The sequence below is a fragment of the Cynocephalus volans genome, chromosome 10, assembly GCF_027409185.1.
Source record: "Cynocephalus volans isolate mCynVol1 chromosome 10, mCynVol1.pri, whole genome shotgun sequence".
In the NCBI taxonomy this organism is placed as follows: Eukaryota; Metazoa; Chordata; class Mammalia; order Dermoptera; family Cynocephalidae; genus Cynocephalus; species Cynocephalus volans.
Genome location: NC_084469.1, coordinates 103,031,719 through 103,054,249, shown reverse-complemented (window position 1 = coordinate 103,054,249; position 22,531 = coordinate 103,031,719). Strand labels below are relative to the sequence as shown.

The 22,531-nt window shown below is 54.6% G+C and overlaps 3 protein-coding genes across 3 annotated transcripts; 2 read left to right on the top strand and 1 right to left on the bottom strand.

Annotated features, from left to right (window-relative positions):
- Window positions 1-1,031: 1,031 nt before the first annotated feature.
- Window positions 1,032-3,494, top strand: CDKN2D (cyclin dependent kinase inhibitor 2D). The gene is made up of 3 exons (XM_063112301.1): window positions 1,032-1,084; window positions 1,347-1,501; window positions 2,565-3,494. The coding sequence occupies exons 2-3, from the start codon at window positions 1,361-1,363 to the stop codon at window positions 2,922-2,924; spliced, it is 501 nt and encodes a 166-aa protein (XP_062968371.1). The 5' UTR covers window positions 1,032-1,084; window positions 1,347-1,360; the 3' UTR covers window positions 2,925-3,494.
- Window positions 3,495-3,985: 491 nt separating this feature from the next.
- Window positions 3,986-12,463, top strand: KRI1 (KRI1 homolog). The gene is made up of 19 exons (XM_063111557.1): window positions 3,986-4,083; window positions 4,197-4,270; window positions 4,951-5,056; window positions 5,359-5,470; window positions 5,700-5,754; window positions 5,833-5,882; window positions 6,106-6,202; window positions 6,288-6,365; window positions 6,621-6,757; window positions 7,242-7,368; window positions 7,474-7,569; window positions 7,661-7,831; window positions 8,910-8,985; window positions 9,080-9,168; window positions 9,239-9,365; window positions 9,444-9,574; window positions 10,596-10,660; window positions 10,766-10,864; window positions 11,542-12,463. The coding sequence occupies exons 1-19, from the start codon at window positions 3,990-3,992 to the stop codon at window positions 11,879-11,881; spliced, it is 2,124 nt and encodes a 707-aa protein (XP_062967627.1). The 5' UTR covers window positions 3,986-3,989; the 3' UTR covers window positions 11,882-12,463.
- On the bottom strand, window positions 12,139-18,155 carry ATG4D (autophagy related 4D cysteine peptidase). The gene is made up of 10 exons (XM_063111558.1): window positions 17,750-18,155; window positions 17,199-17,282; window positions 16,945-17,118; window positions 16,242-16,518; window positions 16,104-16,168; window positions 14,824-14,954; window positions 13,663-13,741; window positions 13,519-13,595; window positions 13,318-13,437; window positions 12,139-12,663 (listed from the first exon to the last, which is right to left on the bottom strand). Exons 1-10 carry the CDS (start codon window positions 17,979-17,981, stop codon window positions 12,481-12,483), a joined length of 1,422 nt encoding a protein of 473 aa, XP_062967628.1. The 5' UTR covers window positions 17,982-18,155; the 3' UTR covers window positions 12,139-12,480.
- Between the last annotated feature and the right edge of the window lie 4,376 nt (window positions 18,156-22,531).

The window sequence follows — 22,531 nt, the reverse complement described above, 5'->3', positions numbered from 1 at the left end:
CCCCTCTACACCAGGCACGCTCCCACCTGAGGGCCTTTGCATCTGCAGGGCCCTCCACCTGCCATGCTTTTCCCCAGATACCCACATGGCGCCTTCCCTCACCTTCAGATCGCAAATCGAATGTATCTCCTCAAGGAAGCCCTCCTTATTTCTACGGCCTTCCTTTCCCAAGAGACTATCATTTATCCGGTTTTATCAGCTCCTTAGCAGTTACCACTCTGAATATATTTAATTATTTTCTCCTCCTGCCTTAGGTTGTAGGCGTCCTGCAGCAGGAGCCGCTTAGCTCGCTCTCCAGCTGGGCGCCTCCAGGAGGTGCTCAGTAAATCTTTGAATGAAGAAATGCCCCTGTAGCCGCCTCGGGCCGCGACTCGCCTCCCAGTCTCGCCCATGTGGCAGCTGCAGGGTCAACCCTTCCCTCCTCATACTTTCAGGCTGGCTGTCTGAGCCCGGGAAGGGTGATTCCTCCTTCATCCACCCCATTTCCCCGTTTTATTTTCTTCATGGTGCTTAACGGTATCTAAAAGTATTTAGTTGCTCGAATGTGCGCTCACCGGCGCCCAGAACGGTCCCTGAACACAGTGGGCGAATGAATGAAAGACTTAGAATGAATGAATGGTGGGACCTCAGGCTGGGCGGCCAGCCCTGCTTCCCTACCCCCAGGAGGCGCCGAGGTCCCGGAGCAGCCCACGCTATCCTGTCTCTGACCTTTCTCCCCCGGATCAGTTAAACGGGCCCTCTTTCCCGCCCGCCCGGATCATTTGAAAACCGAAAACCCCGCCATTGCCGGCGGTCCACCGGTCGCCGCTCCCTGGCCAATCAGGAGCGACAGAGCCCACGTCGACGCTCGAAATCGCCTCGGCGACGCGCAGCCATTGGCTGCGCAGACCCTGTGGGCGGGGCGCCGTGAGGTCGCGCGCCGGGCAACGCGGCTCGGCTACAGTGTAGCGAGTTTGGAAGGAAACAAATCGGCGGCGTCCGGGGGCGGGTCCGCGAGCGCGCTGGCTCCGCCCCCTGGAGGCCAACTCGGCGGCGGCGGCGGCGCAGGCTCAGAGCAGACCCCGCCCGTGGAGGAGGAGGGAGAGTGAGTCCGGGGAGACCCGGCCCCCAAGGGGCGGGCACCGGGCAGGGCCCTGCGGGCGGCGGAGGGTTGGGCCCGGCTCCCAACCCCTCACCGCCCCGCCGGCTGACAGGGGGAGGAGCCGGCTGGGAGGGCGGGGGTCGCTCCGGAGCCCGGGACTGGCGAGCCGGCCCGGGAGTCTAGCGCAGGCCCGGCGCGCGGCGGCCGAGCCCCGGGAAGGTTGCCCCGCACTGACCGAGCGGGGGTGGGGCGGGGGGCTTCGCAGGCCGCCAGGTAGACATGCTGCTAGAGCAAGTCCGCGCCGGAGACCGGCTGAGTGGGGCCGCGGCCCGGGGCGACGTGCAGGAGGTGCGCCGCCTTCTTCACCGCGAGCAGGTGCACCCCGACGCCCTGAACCGCTTCGGCAAGACGGCGCTGCAGGTGAGGCCCTGCCAGCCCCGGGCAGGGGCGGGGGAACGGAGCGAGGACCGAGACCCCAGACCCCTTCTCTCCGGTCTTCTGGCTCCGGTGGTGACCCACTGGGTGCCCGTCCTCCTTTTCAGGGCTGATGTTGTTCCCCGAGGTCCCCTTTCGTAGGTGGGTGGGGGGAGGGGAGGGCTATCCATCTCTGGAGGATTTGCTTTCCCTGGAAAGGTTCTTATTCTGTGGGTGGGTTCAGCTTCTTTGGATCCGGGTTTCATAGGGACGGCTCCGGTTTCTTGGGCTTTTATGTGGAGAGCCGATCTCTGGAAGGAAGGATTCATGTTTATGGGGGGTGGTCTCTGTTTTCTGGGAAGTTCTTTGAGAGGTTCCAGTTATTACTTGGTGGGGTGGGTCCTCATTCCGGGAGGCTGGCGGATTCTTGGTATAATTATGGGAGCCCCAATGGAGAAACAGTGTCAGATTGCATGAGGTCCCTATTCCCTGGGGGGGCATTTCACAGGAGAATCCCATTCTTTTTCCTTTTTTTTTTTTAGAATCCTATTTCTTGAGTGTGGCTCAGGTACTGAGGGACATCTCCATTATATAGGAGGGAGCTAGTCACTAGAGAAGGGGGTTTCAAATTTCCTGGGCCTCTCTTTTCCCTTGAGAGGATTGTTAACGTTTTGGGAGGCAGTTTTCAGTCTTATGGGGGCTTATTTCCTGGAGGGGGGCTTTATATTTCCTGGTGATTTCCTATATGGGAGGGTGTCTCTGGTTCCTTGAGGGAGGGTCTTAGGTTCCTTGAAAGTTTCCATGAGGGCTACTTTCTGGGTTAGGGTCTCATTCTCAAAGGCATGACCAGCTTCTTGGGGATCCATGGTCCCAGGAGTATTTGTTCCCTGGGGTCTCAAACAGCTCCTTGAAGGATTATGTTCCTTGGGGTTTCCCCATTCTCTAAGGGACCACTTCTCTGATATTCTCTATTACTGGAAGATCTCTCTGGATGATCCTTCTCTCTCCAGTAACTTCCTTTTCTGGACTCCCTCCCTTGGGGACCTCCTGATCCTCTGTCCCCACACAGGTCATGATGTTTGGCAGCACCACTGTCGCCCTGGAGCTGCTGAAGCAGGGTGCCAGCCCCAATGTCCAGGACGCTTCTGGTACCAGTCCAGTCCATGATGCAGCCCGCACTGGATTCCTGGACACCCTGAAGGCGTTAGTGGAGTATGGCGCTGATGTCAACGTGCCTGATGGCAGTGGGGCGCTTCCCATCCATCTGGCGGTGCAGGAAGGCCACATGGCTGTGGTCAGTTATCTGGCTGCTGAATGTGATCTCCATCACAGGGATGCCAGGGGGCTCACACCCCTGGAGCTGGCTCGGCAGAGAGGGGATCAGGACCTCATGGACATCCTGCAGGGGCACACAGTGGCCCCGCTGTGACCTGGGGCTGTCCTGTCCAGCAAGAGAACCCCACTGGGTTATATTTCAGAAGAGGAGAGAAGAAACACTTTCTCTCCTCGCTCCTCCTGCCCACTGCCGAAGGGGGGAGGAGCACCAGTTTGTGGCTTATTGGTGTTGATTTCTGGGGTGTGTGTGTTTGGGGGATGTTTCTCATTTGTTTTTCTCACCCCTTTTGGCATGTTGGACAGAGAAGGTCTCCTGCAGGCAACAGCCACCTAAACGGTTTATTTTCCTCTAGGCCTGTCTGCTGGGGCGGCAGACAAGACCCGAGGGCAGAGCGTTTAAAGCCCCAGCCCGAGTGAGGTCATCGCCTCCAGGGCTCCTGGAACCTGGCGACCTTGGCCGGCTGTGCTGAGAGAGAGACCTGAAGTGTCGCACTGCTTCGGGCATGGGAGAGGGGGGGGAGAGTTCCAAATCAATAAAAGGGTAGCATGAGTTCATTCATATTTTGATGGAAGCTTGTTTTCCAGTCTTGTACAGCGATTAAAAAAAAAAAAAAGATTCTATTTATTAAGCTTTGTGAAGAAAACTGTGTGATAATTTAATGTTTTTACCCATTAAATTAAGACTTGTGCATGATCACAGTGTGGGTGGCTTCTGATTTGTGAGTCTGAGATGGGGAGTCGCGCGTCCAGGATGTCGGTCGGGATGAGCACAGGGATCTCAGATCGTGGCTGCTGTGGGGGAGGGGAGAGAGTAGTAATTCCCAGGGCGCCAGGGTGAGAGAATTGGGTGGGGCAGCGGTTTGCGCTGTCGGAACGGAAAGGAGACAGGAAACCGCGAGTGGAGAAAGGGCCCCCAGATGTCAGCTGGGTGCCCGGAGCCCAGGGGATAGGGAGGGCGGGCGGTGGCCGCGGCCTTCCCCGCAGAGGCGTGACCCATGGGCGGGGACTGCGGTAACAAGGCGAACGGGATCCCGGAAAAGCCAGGGGCGGGGTTCGGCGCGGCCCGCCCCTGTAAAGCTCTTGGTGGGCGTGACCAAGAGTGTCCCCCGCCCCTTCCGGGAGCCCTCCATGCGCGTGCGCACTGGGCCGCAGAGCCGCCATGCCGGAGCCGCGCAGGTCTTCCCCGCTGCGGGTGAACGCGGCTTTCGCGGCGCGGTACGGCCGCTACCGTGAGCGCGAAGAGCTGCAGCGGCGTGAGTGCGGGGCGCATGCGCTCAGGGCGCCGGGGCATGCAGGGCCGCGGAGGATTGGGGGTAGATCGGGTCTCCTAGGCTGATCTGGGGGGGATCCCGTATGTGTCCTGCAGTGAAGGATCGCTACGGGGACCGGGACAGCGGCAGCGACTCCAGTTCCGAGACTGACTCCAGCGACGAGCACGTGGTGCACTTCCCCGCCCCCTGTCCCGGACGTGCCAGGCGTCCAAGCCCCCCATCGCATCCCGACCCGACCACAGGGAGCATCTAATCCCCAATCCCATGAGGGCCAGACAGCGCCTTCCCTATCCCCAGGGGTGGCCAAATCCCATTTCACTCCCCCTCCACGGATCCACTGGCCCACCCTTATGTGTGGTGCGATCCCTTTGTCCCCCAGGAGTCCCCCTTCCTCATCCCCAAGAGTGTAACTATTTTACAGTGTACTATTCCCTGTGCCACGTGGGGCGCCCAACATCTGTCATCAGCCCTGATCTTCCGGTCCCACTGTGCAGCTCAGCTCCTCCCCTCTGTCCCGTGTCCCTTCTCTGCCCACCTGTCCTGATATCACTCCCTTGTCTTCCCCAGGAAGTACCCTCCCCTTGCCCCCTACCTTCCTCTGCCCATATGCTGTACAGACCTGTGGTCCCCCCTGCACACCCCCAAGAGAGCTCCTCTCCCACCTGCTATCTGATACCCCCTGCCTTTCCCCAGAAGGATGCCCCCTTCTCTCTAATGTATGCCCATCCTCCACACTAATCCCCACACCCTCTCAGCCCCCCTGCTCCTCCCATACTCCCCATCACCAGCTCCCACTAGAGTTCTTACTACATCCCTTCTGAAGTCTCCCCACCCCTTTTCCTGTTCTAGGAGTTTGACCCCCAGGAGGAGCGTGACTTTTACAGGACACTGTCCTTGTTGAAGAAGAAGGATCCCTGCATTTATCAGAAAGATGCCACCTTCTATCAGAGAACAGGTCTGCGGCTGCTTCGTTGTCATGGCTACTGAATGAATCGTTTCACGACAAAAGTGTTAGCAGCGCATCTTAGGTTATTGCCTGGTGAAAATGTTATTGACAGCTATGCGCTTGGCACTGTCCAAAGCACGAATTGCTGAGAGTGATCCCAACCCCACCAGATGATAGCAAGTAGGATACCTGTTTTGCAGCTAGGAATTGGTGGATTTGGGACTGGAAACTGGTCCTGCCCTGTGGGATTCTCTGCCACGGGAAGGGGAGAGGTTGTGGGTGATGGCAGGTGTCTTCTGGTGGGCCCACAGCATCATCCGACAGTGACAGTGAGGAGGAGCTGGCAGCCTTGGAGAAGCAGCAGAAAGTGCGGCCCATGTACTTGAAGGACTATGAGAGGAAGGTTATCTTGGAGAAGGAAGGGTAAGCTGTGCCCGCTACCCTGTGTCCCCAGCCTTCCCAGAGTAGGCAGACCGTGGTGTCTTCTTAGGGGCAGAGGTGGAAAAAAGTTGGCATCTCACCAAAATCAAGGGAACCCCTGAAAGCAATAGCCTCAGTGCCCCACTACATACACACCCGAGGGCCCCCCCAGCTGGTGCTGGGACCATGGGCCCTGGAAATATATTCTGAAGCCCCATCCTTCCCTGCACAGCAAATACGTCGATGAGGAGAACTCTGATGAGGAAACCTCAGATCAGAGATTCCAGGTGGGTGGAGTGGAGGCTGGGAGGAGGGCCAAAGGGCCCAGGCCTGGCCTGAGGCCTATATCTCCCTATCCTCTACAGCAAACCTCGTCGCAGAGTTATGTGGAAGAACAGAAGCAGCTCAAAGACAGGTGAGCCTTGGCCTGGGTGAGTGGCCAGAATGGGCCTGGTATCTAGTCAGACTCTGTCCCTCGCTCCCTTCATGCCTCAGTTTTCCTCATATGGTTAATCATGTCACAGCACTGCTCTGAGCTTGTCAAAAGGAGCGCTCAGGGCTTAGTAAGTGCGTTAATCTCAGGCTGGTGGGCAGAGGCCAGCCTGCCTGTCCTGAGGCCTGTTTTCTCATGAGGGCAGCTTCCGTGTGTTCGTGGAGGACAGTACAGATGAGGACAGCACTGGAGAAGGTGGCTCTGGGTTGCTGCAGAAACATGCTAAAAGCAGGGAGGAGAAGGTGGGTGCTGGGGTCTGGCTGGGCTACTGGGGCTAGAGGTGGTGGTGGCTGGGGCTCCTGCAGACCCTCGGGCTTCTTCCTCCAGGCCCAGGAGGAGGCCGACTACGTGGAGTGGCTGAAGGGACAGAAGGACATTCAGAACCCCGAGTCCCTGAAGGAACTGGTCAGTTCCCACATATAGTTGCTGATGGACTAAACTGCCTGTTCTGCCTCTATCCAACCTTTTTCCAGAAAGTGACCCTCGAGGTGTGCCCATCTCTGGGCCTCAGTTTCCATATCTGTAAAATGGGGATGATTCCACCTACTTCATAAGCTGGCTGTGAAGTTTCAGTTACTTAAGTCCATTTGGTGCCCATGCCTGCCCTTGTTCTCTGTCCCCAAGTCTGTGACCTGGGCTCCATTACCCCCACACCCCCAGACCCATCTCAAGGAATATTGGAACAATCCAGAGCTGGACGAAGGGGAGCGATTCCTGCGGGATTATATCCTCAACAAATGCTATGAGGAGGAGGGAGATGAGGATGAAGAGGAGGAGGAGGAAGAGGAGCAGGAAGGGTGAGCCACCATGTCTCCCGGGACCTGTGTCTCCCGCCCCTTCCTAAGATATTCTCAGCCAGTGCTGTCCAAAAGGCAGAGGCCACCGTGTGTTTATTTTTCTCACGTGGGGGTAGCAGAGTTAATCTTCTGTGAAGAAGAGATACAGAATGTGAGCTCTGGAGACAGACGGCATTAGTTCAAATCCTGGCCCTGCCGCTAGACCTCCATGCCTCAGTTTCCCTACCTGCAAAATGGGGATAATGGCAGCATGCACCTTGTATGGTTCTTATGAGGATTAAATGAGTTCATGCAGGGCTGGCCGGTTTTCTTGAGTGGTTAGAGTGTGATGTTATAACACCAAGGTCACAGGTTTGGATCCCTGCACCAGCCAGCCGCCAAAAAAAAAAAAAAAGTGTCAATACATCTGGCACCCAGGCATGCGAGAACTGGTGGCCTAACCTAACTGGGCTGGCCCCCCAGCTCACATCATCTTGTCCTTCAGGGTCCCTGGTCCACCAGTCCAGCTGGCTGTGGATGACTCCTCGGACGAGGGGGAGCTGTTTTTGAAGAAACAGGAGGACTTTGAGCACAAGTACAACTTCCGCTTTGAGGAGCCAGACTCAGCCTTGGTGTGTGGCTATGGCCAGGTTTAGGAGGACCCGGCCCCTGGGGTCCAGGGCCAGAGAGCCTTAAATCATCTCTGTGGCCCTTCTGGGCACCTCTGTTGCCCCCAGGTCAAGACCTACCCTCGAAGCATCACGTCCTCTGTGCGCCGCAAGGACGAGCGCAGGAAGGAGAAAAGGGAAGAGACTCGGGAGCGAAAGAAGAGGGTGAGTGTGGGGGTGGTTTGCTGGGGGAGGGGGGCACCCAGCCCCCGAGGAAAGCCCACACCCTCCCTCTGCCCTGGCCTGCTGCCTGCAGGAGAAAGCCAAGAAGCAGGAGGAGCTGAAGCAGCTGAAGAACCTGAAGAGGAAGGAGATTCTGGCCAAGCTGGAGAAGCTTCGGCAGGTCACTGGCAATGAGACACTGGGCTTTGAAGAACGGGACCTGGAGGATGACTTCGACCCTGCCCGGCACGACCAGCTCATGCAGGTGCAGCCCCTTGCCTTGGCTCAGCCATGACACTGAATCCTCAAGAACATGGCTCTGGAATCAGGGGTCATTTCCTGACTGTGTAGCCTCAGAAAAGTGACTTGACCTCTCTAAGCCTCTTTCCCTGTCTGTAAAGTGGGTCTAACTAGCATCTACCTCAGAGCTGTTGTACAGAAAGATTGAGAGGTATATATATATATATATATATATATATATATAAAAGTTTAGTTGGTAAGTGCTCAAGGAACAGTGGTCACTGCATTTCCTTTAAGTTCATTTTTTGAGCTGTTAATATTAATTGTATTGGGGAGAACATAGCATGAAGCCAAAGAAGCAGGAGGTGAGGGATGTATGGAAGAAGCAGTGGGCACTGCAAGAGCCCCAGGTGGACCAGGTGAAAACTGGATTGGTGGGTGCTATGTATTGGTGTTTAGCCTTCACTTCCTAGGAGCTGCTCAGTTCTGAGCTTTGGTTTCTCAACAGAATGGAGGTAGTTGCTCTCTCTCAGAGAGGTTGTAAGAATGCAGCAAGATACAGCCCACGGATGGGCATATAGCAGGTGCATAGTAAATAACATGGTTCACAGTGTTTGCCTTTGCCAGGCCTCCACTGGATGCTGGGTTTCCAGCAGGGGCCCAAGACAGTTTCACCCTTCTTGGAACTCGTGGAATGGTGGGAACCAGTTTAACATTTATTGAACACCTACTGCATGCCATACACCAGGCAGCACAGAGGTCCCTGCCCTCCTAGGGCTCTTTGTCTGATAGGCACATAACTGTATGGTTACAACCCATAGGGATCGGGGTGGTGATGGGGACATGCAGGGGGAGATGGGATCATAGAGTCCCCTGACGGGCTTTGTCAGCTGTGGTGGCAAGGGGATAGGACAGGCAGCTGAGGTAAGACTTAAGGCCTGAGTAGCAATTAGGTGGTCAGAGAATGGACACACAGGGTCCCTGTGCATCTAGGGGCTAGGTCCTGGGAGGGCACTGGAGAGCCACGCAAGGTGTTGGAGTAAAACAGTTGGGGGAGGAGGTGCGCTGGCATCTTGGGGGCTCACCCCATCCCTGATCTGCAGAAATGCTTCGGGGATGAGTACTACGGTACCATGGAAGAAGAGAAGCCACAATTTGAGGAAGAGGAGGGGCTTGAAGGTGAGCTCAGCCAGGGCACCAGGCAGTGTTGGTGGGGGGGGAGGGGTGCCCTGAGGTGCTGCCCTGATCCCACCTGTCTGTCCTCTGGAAACAGATGACTGGAACTGGGACACGTGGGATGGGCCGGAACAGGCTACAGCCTGGGGGCAGCAAGAGCTGCACTGTGAGGACCCCGACTTCAACGTAGGTGTCACAGGTGGGGGGTCCGGGGGACCCTAAGGGCTGGCCAGACCTGACCCATGCATCTTGGCAGATGGATGCTGACTACGACCCCAGCCAGCAGCGCAAGAAAAAGCATGAGACACCCCCGACTGGCAAGAAGCAGCGCAGGTCACCCTTTGCTGCCGCTGTGGGGCAGGAAAAGCCTGTATTCGACCCTGGTGAGGCCCGGGCGGGCAGGCGGGCAGCTGGGGGTCTTTGCCTGGCACACCCCGGCAGCCTGGCTATCTCCCGTGTAGGGGACAAGACATTCGAGGAGTACCTGGATGAGTATTACCGCCTGGACTACGAGGACGTCATTGATGACCTGCCTTGTCGCTTCAAATACCGCACCGTGGTGCCCTGTGACTTCGGGCTCAGCACCGAGGAGGTGGGGGCCCGGGCAGGCAGGGGACATGTTGGGGCGGTGCACCCACTGTGCAAGAGAGAGCTGAGAGCTGACCTGAGCCCTGGTCTCTATTACTTGAAGATGCCACAACATACAACCTGTGTCCTTATCTTGAAACTGATAGTAATAACAGTGCTAATGATGACAGCACTAATGATATTTCCTACCTCAAAGGGATTCTGTAAGGTGGGGCTTGAAACAATGCCTTGCCCATTGCATGTCCCTGTAAATACCACTTTTAATCTTATTACTGTATCTCAGCAGCAGGGTGGCTGTTCAGACTTGGTGGGCTCCAGAACCAGCTGGCCCAGGTTCAAGTCCTGGCCCAGACATTCACCAGCTGTGTGACCTTGGACAAGAGATTTAACCACCTGTGCTGCAGTTTCCCCTTCTGTAAAATGGGACTTATAACAGCCTCCACCTCCTGGCTGTGGAGCTTCTAAAACAAAATTAACTGTGTATGGTTCTTTGGCATCTGGCAGGTCAAGAGCGCCCACGGTCCCTTAGTGATGGTGGCTGTGGGTGCTTAATTATTAATGGCCAGTAAAACTAGCCAATGTTTATTGAGCTTATACCATCCACAGTCACTTAATCCTCCTGATGGCCTTCCAGTAGGTTCAGAGGGGGTGTCCATCATATAAATGAGGAAACTGATGTCTACAGGTTGGGAAGCTGGGTCTCATCTGTAATTAGTAGAGACCCCTGCCCTATTCTGAGGCTTTGGGCATAAGAGCTGCAGGGCCTTTGGGATCCACCTGGAATCTGCAATCAGCCAACTTCCTGGCTGTGTGACCTACTGCAAGGATTCCCTCTCTGAGCCTCAGTTTACCCCTCTGATGCCCCACAGCCTCAGAGATGTTCTTCTGCCATCAGGACATCCCTGCTGGGTGGTACTAACATTGCCCTATTTCAACCGATAACATGACTAAGGCTCAGAGAGAGTTAGGGTCCTCCCATTCCCTGGGGGCTCATGCAGTGGATCCCTACTCCTCCCTCCTTGCAGATCCTCGCCGCGGACGACAAGGAGCTGAACCGGTGGTGCTCCCTGAAGAAGACCTGCATGTACAGGTGACAGGGCAGGACGAGGCTGGTGCCTGGCAAGAGGGATGGGCAGGCAAGCATGGGCACCTCCTAGAACACCCAATGACAGGTGTGTCCACTGGGTGCCTGCAGGTCAGAGCAGGAGGAGCTGCGGGACAAGAGGGCGTACAGCCAGAAGGCCCAGAACACATGGAAAAAGAGGCAGATCTTCAAGTCCCTCTGCCCAGAGGAGTAAGCATTACTGGCTGGGGGGAGGCTGGTGAGGAGTCCCCCAGGCCTGGGGTTTCAGTCTTGCACTGGTCAGCTGTCTTTTGTATGACCCTGGGAATGGGGCTTCTAGTCTCTCAGACCTGGGTTCAAATCCTGGCTGGGCTGTTAGCTCTGTGACCTTGGGCAAGTTACTACCCCTCTCTGGGTCTGTTTCTCATATATAAGATTGAGATAAAGATGGTTCATATTTCATCAGGTCGTTAGGGTTGTGACTTAATTTGTGTAAAGTGCTTAAAATATAGTAAAAGCCCTATAGTTTTAGATATTATTGTGATTGTTATTTCCCAGTCTGTTAAGCAAGAAGCAGCTCATAGAGTTGATTTAAAGCTAAAATGAGTTAATTTATGTGAATAACTTAGTATAGGCCCAGGCACAAATATCAGAATTATCAGCATCACAATCCAGCCTTGAGGTTCGGCAGGAAAATCTTGGCTTTGGTTAAATTTAGCAGAGTTTAATTAAAATAAACAAACCAGCCTTGGCTTTGGCCTCAGACCTGGGTTTGAACCCCTGGCAGGCCCTGAATCGCTGTTTCTGCCTCTCTGCCTCCTTTCCTCATCTGTAAAATGGGGCACTTGTGCTCAGGAACAGGCCTAATCGTCACCAGCCTGAGCTGAGCCCTGACTTTTCTCCCTTAGGACGGATATGCCCATGGAAGCCACAGGGAAGCCACAGAGCACCAAAGCTGGCCCACAGGGGCAGCTGCCAGTGCCTGATGGGGCCTGCAGGAAGCGGCCCCAGCCTCAGAGCCCCCCAGCACAGGAAGAAAAGGTCCCTGTGTCACCCACTGAGAAGACAGCCCCACAGAAGCGGAGGAGGGGCAAGAAAGCACGGGTGCTGGGCCCCACGGTGACGCTCGGTGGACGCGAGTTCAGCCGCCAGAGACTGCAGGCCTTTGGACTCAACCCCAAACGGCTGCACTTCCGCCAGCTGGGCCGGCAACGAAGAAAGCAGCAGGGGCCCAAGAGCGGCCCCTGAGCACAAGGGAGCAGGAAGGGGCCCCAGGGCTCCTTCCTCAAACCAAGCCCCTGGATGTACCCCTCCTGCCGACAGTAGTGTATCCATCTGCTATACAGAACCTCCTATCTACCTGCAAGCAAGGGAGTCTTCCCATCTTACAGATGTGGAAACTGAGGCTGACATACCTATTTTCCCCATGTGACTTAGAAACCTCATTTGAGGCACCTCCTGGACCCCACATCCTGTTTAGAACACTGAGGCCAGCCATGGCCACATTCAAGTCAGACGGCTTTATTTGCCCCTCAGTGGCTACAGTTCCCCCAGGACAGGGGCTTCGGGACCAGTGAGGGGCCCAGGCGGTCCAGTGCAAACTACAGTACTTGAGTCGGGCCCTGAGTGGTGCCTGGGAGTCCTCCCTCCCTCCCTGCCCTGCAAGGAAGGGAGGCTGGCATGCGGGCTCTGTACCGGTTGAATGGGCTCCCAGACTGGTCACAGCTGGGCTTGGTGAGAGGGTGAGAACAGGAAATCCCAACACCGCCAGAGTTCAAGCTCCCACACCCAACATGACATAAATAAAAAAATAAATAGTGTTGCATCTTTTCCCCTATCCCCTCCCTTTATAAAAACACAAAGTCCTCGGAGCTCGGGCGTTTGGCCTTGAGGAGCCGCCCAGTGCGAGGGAGCCTCAGCACTGGCTGGGAGAGCTGGGAGCAGAGGTCATCCAGGCTGTGGTCCTGAGCGTGGCCCTCGGCCAGGGTGAACATGGGGTACCGCTCCATGGCTGAGGAGGAGCTGAGGACCTGGCAGGAGGAGGGAGAGCATGGCTCAGCCCCAAACACAGTAATCATCACTTAAGGACTATCCTAGTGGGGTGCGGACACGTTACCCACCTTTCCAAGCAAGGCATCCACCCAGGCCAGCCAACCAGCACCTCCCACCCCCTGGCCACAGTGATTGGCTCAGTGGTGAGCACGTGACCCAGCCCAGCCAAGGGGTTTTTGCTGCTATTACTACAAAAGTAGAGCTCCCACTCCAATGAACTGGGAGGGTAAATACCCAGAGGGGCTGGCAGCCATCTCTTGTCCCCACAAGGGTAAAGCCCTGATAGAACAGCAGAGTCAAGAGACAGGGAAGGGTCTTGCCACTTGAGGCCCTATATACAGTTGTCCCCAAGGCACCAATGCCCCAGACTTTTCAGTTCAGTGCTCTTTTTTTGCTGTAATCCGTTAGAGCTGGGCTTTTGTTGCCATGGGCAGAACAATTTTGACTGAACAGCCTGCCTTGGCATCCCCTCAGGTTCTCAGAGGTGGACGTTGACTACAGCATTTTCCAGATTACAACACCCACCCTGGAAGCAGCACCTCCAGGTCTGCTGGACTCAAGGCCTCTGTTCCTCTTTCAACCCCAGCCCTGCCCTTGCTGCCCCCGCCCTCCCCAACATTCCTTTTGCTCACCCTGGTCAGCTCTGAGCACAGGGTCTCAAACTCCTTCCTGTCTCCTGCATAGAACCCCACAGTACAACTTGGGTCCATCTTGGTGAAGGCCATCTTGCGGGGCGAAGTGCAGTGGAAGGACTGAGGCAGACAGACAAGGGGGGCTCAGGGGGCCCAGCCCCTTCCTCGTGCCTCCACCCGACCCTGGAGACCCCAGCTCACCTCTAGGGGGAAGTCAGCCTGGCTGATGTCCACAGTGGGCTGGCAGTAGTGGGGGTCCAGGTAGAGCAGGAAGTCATCTGCGGGGGGGACAGGCATCAGCAGGGGCAGGGCAGGGGATGGTGGGGCGGGGTGCGGGGGGCCTACCCTGGTAGCCGATGAAGTACAGTGAGTGGCGTGGCCTGCCCCCCATGATGCCCAAGCACAGCTCTGAACGCAGGAGCTCCTGAGGGAAGAGAGTAGGCGGAGCTGAGGCAGGTGCTGTCAGGCAGCCACTCAACAAACACTTAGCAAACGCCTACTGTGTGCTAGGCCCAGTGACCAAGATGGACAAAATGCCTACTGTGTGCTAGGGCAGCAGTGATCAAGACGGACAAAAGCCCTGCCCTCGCAGAGCTGCATTCTAGCATGGAAGGTGAGCAGGTAACAAAATGAGTGAATGAATTATCTCGTGTCATAAGGTGATAACATGGAAAAGAATAAAGGAGGGAATGCTGCTTTGTGACTTTCAACAGAGGAGTCAGGAAAAGCCTCACTGAGAGGTGACATTTCAGCAGAGACCAAGGGAGCTGTGTGCATCTCAGGGGAAAGGGCGTTCCGAGCGGTGGGAACAGCACGTGCAAAGGCCCTGAGGCAGGAGTGCTCAGCGACAGCCAGGAGCTACCTGTGGCAGGAGCAGTGAGGTGAGTGGGGGGGCGATGAGGTTGAGGTGGTGATGGGGACAAATGGGCCTTGTGGGCCATGGGAGAATTTTGGCTTTTATTTTGAGTGCAAACACAGCATGTTTCTTTCCAGTCTCAGGGCTTCTATCTCACTGCTCCTTTTACCTGGAGTACTTCTCCACCAGCTTCTCATTTGCCTCTTGGCTGGGGAGGGGCTTTCTTAGGCTCTGCACCCACCCTCATCTGCCCTTCATTGTGTTAGTTTTTTCCCCTTAAGAGTCCAAATTGTGGGCTGGCCAGTTAGCTCGCTTGGAAGAGTGTGGTGCTGGTAACACCAAGGCCATGGGTTCAGATCCCCATATAGGCCAGCTGCCAGAAAAGAACAAAAAAGAGTCCGAATTATAACATCTATTTGGTTACAGATCATTCTCCCATTAGAATGTCCGCTTCCAGTGGGCACATTCAGAATTTTCTCTGTTCTGTTTGTTACCTCTGAATCCCCAGCAGCAGGGACAGTGAGTGGCACATACTAGGGCCTCCATGACTATTGAATAAAAAATGAAGGGATGAGGGGAGCATAAACAGCAGCCCTAGCACAAACTGAAACATCCCGGGTGGAGGTGCCCTGGAATCTGGCTGAACCTACCTTCACACAGGGCACGTACACGGGGTTGAGAGTCTCGCCACCAAGTCGCACAGGCACCAGGATGACCACAGACTTCCATTCGGCTGTGGGGTCCGGCCTGGCCACCAGGCGTGCCACATCATCCTTGTACACTGGAGGGACAGGCCAGCAGCAGGTCACCTTTGTGCCCACCCAGAGTGGGGCCCTCTAACCCCAGGGGCCCAACCTCACTGGTGCAACCTCTTGGTGGGCAACACTGTCATCATCAGTGAAGATTTTTCCAATGTCCCCTAAGTTTTCCGAGACAATCCCAGAACCTCCAGGCAGGTGTGGACATGCCCATTTCACAGACAGGACAACTGAGGCCCTGAGAGACCAAGAGCATAAAACCAAGAAGGGGCAGAGACCCTTGTCCAAAGCCTGAAGCTCCTCCCCAGTCCCAGGCCTGACCTCCTCTGTGACTCAGTGCCTTGGTTTGCGAACATGAAAATGGGAACACTGAGTACTCTGCCCCCAAACTGAATGTCCCCGTGTGTACGTCCCTCCTCCCCGAGTCCTACTTGCCTGTCCCCACTCTCCTGCCCGCCCTTGCTGCTACAAAAGCCCCTTTCCTGACTCCCAGAGAAGTGGATTCAACGCTTTTTGGAGACACGGTTCACTGAAAATCGAACCTGTCCCAAACACCTAGAATTTTGCATAAAAATTTACAGGTTTTGTAGACTCCCTGATGTTAACCTACTGAGGCTCCCATTAAGACCTTTCTTAGGAGGTTTGAGGGTAGTGAGGAATACTAATAATAATAGCAGCTAATAGTTATTGAATGTTTATTATGTTAAGTGAGTGTTTAACTTGTGGTGTTTTTCCTGGCGGCTGGCCAGAAAGGGGATTCGAACTCTTGGCCTTGGTGTTCTCAGCACCTCGCTCTCCCGACTGAGCTAACTGGCCAGCCCTTACTTGTATTACTGACTCATTTAATTCCCATGGCAACCCTATGAGGCAGAGGAGACCAGACCTTCGTACATCTTAGAATTGTTTGTAGAGTAAGAGCGAATGAGACCTGAGAGAAGGAGGCCCTCTATTCTATCACTCAGGGAGAAGCCTCTGAGGTTTCCTCTCCTGGTTCTAGAAAGAGAGGCAGAGGGGAGGGATCCTGCGCACCTCCCACCATGTCAGCCTTGACTTTTCAAGTGTCCCTCTGCCCCAGAACTGTTTCAGCCTCTGAGTAAGGCGGGTCCAAAGAGGCAGCATAGACAGTGATTGACAGTGATTGGACCCCATGACTTTGTCTCCCAGTCCCGTACCTGTGCAGTCCTGAGAAACATACACCACCAGGCGGGTGACCTCTGAGCAGCTCTCCACAGCTTTCCTGGGGGCAGGACGGAAGGCTGAGTTCCTGGGGGTCACCCAGTGGCTCCCGTGTTCCCTGCAGCGGCCCTCACCTGAGGATGTGTGCCACCAGTGATGGCCCATACCAGTCCCCCGCCTTCTTGCCTGAGCTCTGCCCAAGCTCCACCAGCCGGTGTAGGCCGAAGGGGGCCCGGGGGTGGTCGGCGAACCAGGAAACAATCTGCCGGTGCCGACGATCCTGCTCCAGCTCAGGGGCACCCTGAGCCCAGCGTGGGGGCATCCAGCGAGCAGGCCCACAGTACCAGCTGGGAGAGGCCGGCCCTGGAAACTCAGGGGGTCTGAGGCTGGGGCCCTCTGTCCATGTCCAGTCTGGAGAGGACAGAGTACATAGTCAAACAGTACTAGTGTATGTGTGTGTGGGGGGGGCACGCATACACAGGCTTTACACTGTTCTAATGCTCCCGAGAAGACCACTTGTAACCACCGTTTTCACAATCTTGAAACATAACTCTCACTCCCCACCCGAAACTTTTTTTTTTTTTTGGTGGCTAGCTGCTATTTAAATGCTACTTTAAACTCTCAGCGTGAGCTGGCCAGTTGTTAGCTCAGTTGGTTGAGTGTGATGTCCCTATCACCAAGGTCAAGGGTTTGGATCCCGGAACAAGCCAGCCGCCAAAATAAATAAATGCATAAATGAACAAACAAGCTCTTAGTCTGCAAACAATTCCAACACTGCTGATGTGTGGCTGGCGGTGTACTCCTAGTGCACCCTTCGCCCACCCCAGCACAGCTCACCTCTGGAAAGGAAATGTAACAGCAGACCCTGGGCCAGCATCATCTGGCCACTACGTAACATGCATCCCCAGCCACAGTCCGAGGTCAGACAGCCCCCAGCGAGGGGCGGGAAGTCCCGGCGGTACGTGAGCCACAGGCGGGACACGAAGTCCCGCTGGAAACGCTGGATGTCACCTACAAGAGCCGACCTATCAGCTGCCACCAGGGACACCCCAGGGGGACTCCCCCAACCCTGGTCCTGATGACCAGCTCACCCTCGCTCTCAAAACGGTAGCGGCGGCCGCAGAGATGGATGCTGGAGATCTTGCTAAAGCTGGTCCGGCTTCTGACTGTCCAGCCTGGGGAGGTGTGGGGCAGTGGTCAGTGAGATGGAGCACGTGCTCGACAGCAACAGTGCTTCCATCACCACATCTGTGAAATGGGCACTATCCTAGCTCCCGCCTCTGGGTGGCTCTGGGGAATCCGTGCAGTATTGCTCTAAGACGGAGGTGGGAGCCCTGGTGACAGCCATATGAGTGACCACCATCAATTCAGGATGAATTAAGGCAGTTCTGACGACTGCACCTATTTTGTAGAGGGGAAAAAACGGAGGAGCCTGGAAGCCAAGGAGCTAGCCCAAGGTCACAAGGGGAACGGGCGCGGCTTGAGAACATTCCCCGCAGGACCTGCCTCAGGTCCACCCTGGGCCGGGCAGGGCGGGGAACCCACAGGTGACTCACAGGAGAGGAACAAATGGTGGAATGATCGGCAGGGGGGTCTGGTTCTCCTTGACACTCCGCCCCCACCTCCAAGCCCCCCTCCTCACCGTACTTGACATTGTTCCAGGCCGTCAGGAACTTGGCCTTAAACTTGTCCACTTCGTCCGGCTCACCAGGGGCGGCCCCGAGCGAGCCAAGAGCGGGGCCGCTGGCTCCGGAGGGCCCCAGGCCGTTGGGGTCCGGGACTCGGGGTCCCCGCGGCCGGCGGCTCTCGGGCCGGCGCGCGTCCTCCGGGCTCCCGCTCCGGTACTGCGAGGCGGCCGGCGACACCGAGTTCATGGACACACCGGAAGGGCGGACCGAGGGCCCGGGGCCGGGGGGGGCTGCGGCCGCCGAGCCCCAGGGCGCCCCGCGGCCGGGACGCGGGGGCCAAGGACGGCGCTACTCGGCCTCCGCCCCCAGGGTCCCGGGCCGGGCTCGGACGGCCGCCGCCGCCGCCGCCACCGCCGCCATCTTAGCGGCCCAGGTCCCCGGATGCAGTGGGCGTGATCCGCCCGGACGCCCCGCCCCGCCCCCCAGCCGGGTCCCCGGCCCCGGCCCCGGCCCCGGTCGCCGCGCAGGGACCTACAACCCCGGGGCCTCCCCGCAGCCCCCACGCCCGCCTTATCGCACTGACCAGGCGCGCGCGCTTTCCCCCCAGGCTCTTATCGGACTCCACAGAGCCGAGAAGCCCCACCCTGGGACCGCCCACAGCCACGCCTCGGGACCGCCCCCTCCGAGGTCCTGGGGACAGTCTGCCGGGCGGGGTCCCGGGGTGAGTGTGCACCTGCCCGCGCCCGCCGCGGTACCAGAGCGCCCCTCTCGGGGCTGCAGACCCAGAACCCGCCCAGATCTTCCGGGTGTGACCCCCGGGGCAAGCCACGCCTCTCTGTGCCTCAGTTTCTTACTGTGCAATATGGGGTTCGAATACACGCCACCAGATAGACGCATCTTCATAACAATTATGCCGAGGCAAAGAATCCAGACAAAAAACAAAAACAAAAAATATATTCAGGACCGGCCCGTGGCTCATCCGGGAGAGTGCGGTGCTGATAACACCAAGGCCCCGGGTTCGGATCCCATGTAGGGATGGCCGGTTGGCTCACTGGGTGAGCGTGGTGCTGACAACACCAAATCAAGGGTGAAGATCCCCTTACCGGTCATCTTAAAAAAAAAAAAAAAAAAAAAAAAAAAGAATATATTCATCGCAGTCTCATTTATATAAAACTCGAGAAAATGCAACTTCATCTATAGTGACCTAAATAAAGCAGATCAGCAGATGGGGCTGGGGAGGGTCGGGACGGAGGGATTAACAAAGGGCACGAGGAAACTTTTTGGAGTGGTAGATATGTTCAGTATCTTGATTGCGATGGTGGTTTCACGGGTGTGAGAGCTCATCAGATCGTACGCTTCAAATGTGTGTGGTTTGTTATATGTCAATTATACTTCAATAAAGCTGTCAAAAAATTTTTTATATGCATCTAACCAATAAGGATGTTGGAGATGAGCTCAGTTAATCCATGTAAAGTGCTTAGCGTGGTGTTTGAGGGACAGTTAGGGCTCAGGGAGAGCCAACCATGTGATGTCAATGTAGAGGACTCTGTGAGCTGCACAGAGAGCGTGGCCTCTAGTGGCCAGCACAAGAGTTGTGTCCTCAGCCCCCTGAAGGAACTCAGATGAGGATTTGGACGAGGTGTGGACATGAAGAAGGCACAAAAGGACAATCACCTCCCTGACTTCTCCTCCTCCCTCCTCCTCTCCTTTCCCTCACTCCCTTTCAAGCACACCTGCCTCTTTTCTCAAACTCACCAGCTACATCTCACCCCAGGGCCTTTGCACTGGCTCTTCCCTCTGCACAGATTGCTCTTCTCCTCTGCGTGGCTACCTCTGACCTCTCTCAAAATTCTGCCCCAACCCCACTCCTGAGCTCCTTCATTCTTCTTTCCCTGCCTTTTACTTTCATTTTTTTGCAGTTGGCAGGTTCAGGGATCCAAACCCTTGACCTTGGTGTTATAACACCGTGTTCTAACCAAGTCAGCTAACCAGCCAGCATTTGTAACTGCTGTTGTTGTTATTCTTATCCCCATCACTACCCTTTCAGATCCAGTCCCCATCATCACAGTCCCTCAGCCTTGGCCTTCTGGCTACCACCTCTGACCCCTCAAATCCACACAACAGCCCAAACAACCTATCTATAAAATTATTGTTATGAACGATTTCCACTACACCAAAAAAAAAAAAAAAAAAAAAAAAGAAACCTGGAGCAGCACAAGCCAGTAGAAACATGAGATATAATTTTCTTTTTGCTTGTTTATTTATTTATTTGTTTTTCTTTTGGTGGCTGGCCCATATAGGGATCAGACCCTGGACCTTGGTGTTATCAGCACCACGCTCTAACCAACTGAGAACTGGCCAGCCCTATAATTTTCAATAGTCTAGAAGCCATGTTAAAAAAAAAAAAAAAAGTAAATAGAAACAAGTGAAATTAACTTTAATAATTGCATCTGGCCAGTATGGGGATCTGAATCCTTGACCTTGATATTATAACACCGTGTTCTAACCAACTGTACAAACCAGCAAGCCCAGTAATGCTTTTTATTTAATCCAATATATCCAAAATATTATCATCTCAACATGTAATAAATATAAAAAATTATTGAGCTATTTTAGATTTTTTGGGGGTACTACGTCTTCAAAATCCGATGTGTATCTTACACTTTACAGCACATCTGAATTCGAACCGGCCATGTCTCAAATGCTCCAAAGCCACGTGTGATCAGTTGCTACTTTATCAGACAGCGCAGGAAATATAATGATTGTCCACGTCAAGACATGAGACATCAGGACGGCCCGTGGCTCACTCAGGAGAGTGTGGTGCTCATAACAAGTCAAGGGTTAAGATCCCCTTACTGGTCATCTTTTAAAAAATTTTTTAAAAAGACATGAGACTTTACAGATGGCCCCCCGAGACCTTCTCTCCCTGTCCCCAGACAACCTCTGCCTAAATTGGGGTTGAGCACTTTGAGCCGGTGTAGAGCCGGAAGGCTTCTGCACCCACCTAGTCAATTTGGTGACTTATCGCTATTGCAGCTGAATCAGATCTTTCTTTCTTTCTTTTTTTTTTTTTTAAGATGACAAGTAAGGGGATCTCAACCCTTGGCTTGGTGTTGTCAGCACCACGCTCTCCCAAGTAAGCCAACCGGCCATCCCTATATAGGGATCTGGACCCGTGGCCTTGGTGTTATCAGCATCACACTCACCCAAGTGAGCCACAGGCTGGCCCCTGAACCAGTCTTTCAACTCCTTCTTCTCTTCCTCTTCTCTGTTTTCCTCCTCTTCCTTCTCATCCTGCAAGGTCCCTCCCACCCCCTTAAGCAAACCATTCACCAAACACCTGTACCTCAGGAACTCCCAACTGGGCTAGCCCACGCTCTTCTGGATCCAACTGTAGCCACCACCGAGGATCCTAAATAACAATGATTGTCACAGGTCAGCCAGTGTTTTGGGTGGAATTCCATCCCCCCAAAAGATTCGTGGAAGTCCTAATCGCAGGTACCTGTGGATGTGACCTTATTTGGAAATATGGTCTTTTCAGTTTTCATTAGTTAAGATAAGGTCATCCTGCATTAGGGTGAGCCCTAAATCCAATACGACTGATATCCTTTAGGAAGAGACAGACACACAGGAAGCAGATCATGTCACAATGAAAGCACTGTAAAGCAAAAAAAACCAAGGGTTGCCAGCAACCATTGGAAGCTAAGAAAGAGGCAAGGAAAATTCTCCGCTAGGGTCTTCAGAGAGAGCATGGCTCTGCCCGCACTTCGACTTTGACTTCTAACTTCCAGAACCGTGAGAGAGTATTTCTGTTGTAAGCCACCTAGTTTGCAGTAATTAATTACGACAGCCCTAGGAAGCTAATACAGCCTGTTTATCTCTCTTCCCCTTCAGGCCTCTGCTTGCCCATCACCTGCTCAGAGGCCTGTCCTGACTTCCAGCTCAAGCCAGGCCCCCTGTATGTGTTCTCAGGCTCCCCCAATCACAAATGCAATCATTCCTAAGTGACTGTGTCACTGCTCGTTAATCCCTGTGTCCCTGTAAGAACAAAGCCTCATGAAGCTGAGAGCTACAAGTGCCCTAACTCTACTATTCTTTCAAGAACATTTATTGTCATTGTCATGTCCCAGCTAAGGGCCAATAATGCTAATGAGAGAAAACCAGCCATACTGCTCTCTCATTACTCTGCTGCTGGAACACGATAGACACAAAATAACTGTTTGTTGAATGACTAAGTGATTATGAAACTAGCTGTCCTCAAAACTTCCCTTCAGGTGTTCCTTTTTTTTTTCTTTGGCTGGCTGGTCAGTAGGGGGAACCACTGAACCCTTGACCTTGAACCCTTGACCTTGGTGGTGTTACAAGGCTGCACTCTTTTTTTGTTTTTTAACAAGGCTGTACTCTAACCAACAGATCTAACCAGCTAGCCCCCTCCAGCTGTTTCTGAGGGTCTTCACAGCTGGCTTCCCCAGGAATCCTATCAATTCCCTTGAGTTTTACTAACTAGACTCTCCCTTTTCCCTACTTTTTGTTTTTTTTTAAAGTATCAACAAACTTTATTTTTATTTTTGTAACAAGGATACACACATTTATCTATTCAAATAACAAATACATAAACTGAATAACAGATGAATAACAAAATACTCTGTATAAAGTAGGGCTTCTCTGAACCCACCTGCAACTAGGCAAGCTGCCGCCCACACCCTTGGGCTCCACTGGGGTCCTGAGGTATGGAGCCAGGGGAAGCCCAACCCAGCCGCAACCAGGTAAAGGGCACACCAAAAAGACCATTTTCA

Excerpts from the sequence above, each read along its gene's own strand:
- ATG4D (XM_063111558.1), bottom strand. The coding sequence starts at position 17,981 with ATGAACTCGGTGTCGCCGGCCGCCTCGCAGTACCGGAGCGGGAGCCCG. Across the intron at positions 17,119-17,198 it reads CTACCGTTTTGAGAGCGAGG|GTGACATCCAGCGTTTCCAG; the intron begins GTGAGCTGGTCA and ends CGGCTCTTGTAG. Across the intron at positions 13,438-13,518 it reads AGGCTGACTTCCCCCTAGAG|TCCTTCCACTGCACTTCGCC; the intron begins GTGAGCTGGGGT and ends TGTCTGCCTCAG.
- CDKN2D (XM_063112301.1), top strand. The coding sequence starts at position 1,361 with ATGCTGCTAGAGCAAGTCCGCGCCGGAGACCGGCTGAGTGGGGCCGCG. Across the intron at positions 1,502-2,564 it reads TCGGCAAGACGGCGCTGCAG|GTCATGATGTTTGGCAGCAC; the intron begins GTGAGGCCCTGC and ends GTCCCCACACAG.
- KRI1 (XM_063111557.1), top strand. The coding sequence starts at position 3,990 with ATGCCGGAGCCGCGCAGGTCTTCCCCGCTGCGGGTGAACGCGGCTTTC. Across the intron at positions 8,986-9,079 it reads GGAAGAGGAGGGGCTTGAAG|ATGACTGGAACTGGGACACG; the intron begins GTGAGCTCAGCC and ends CTCTGGAAACAG. Across the intron at positions 10,661-10,765 it reads AAGAAGACCTGCATGTACAG|GTCAGAGCAGGAGGAGCTGC; the intron begins GTGACAGGGCAG and ends GGGTGCCTGCAG.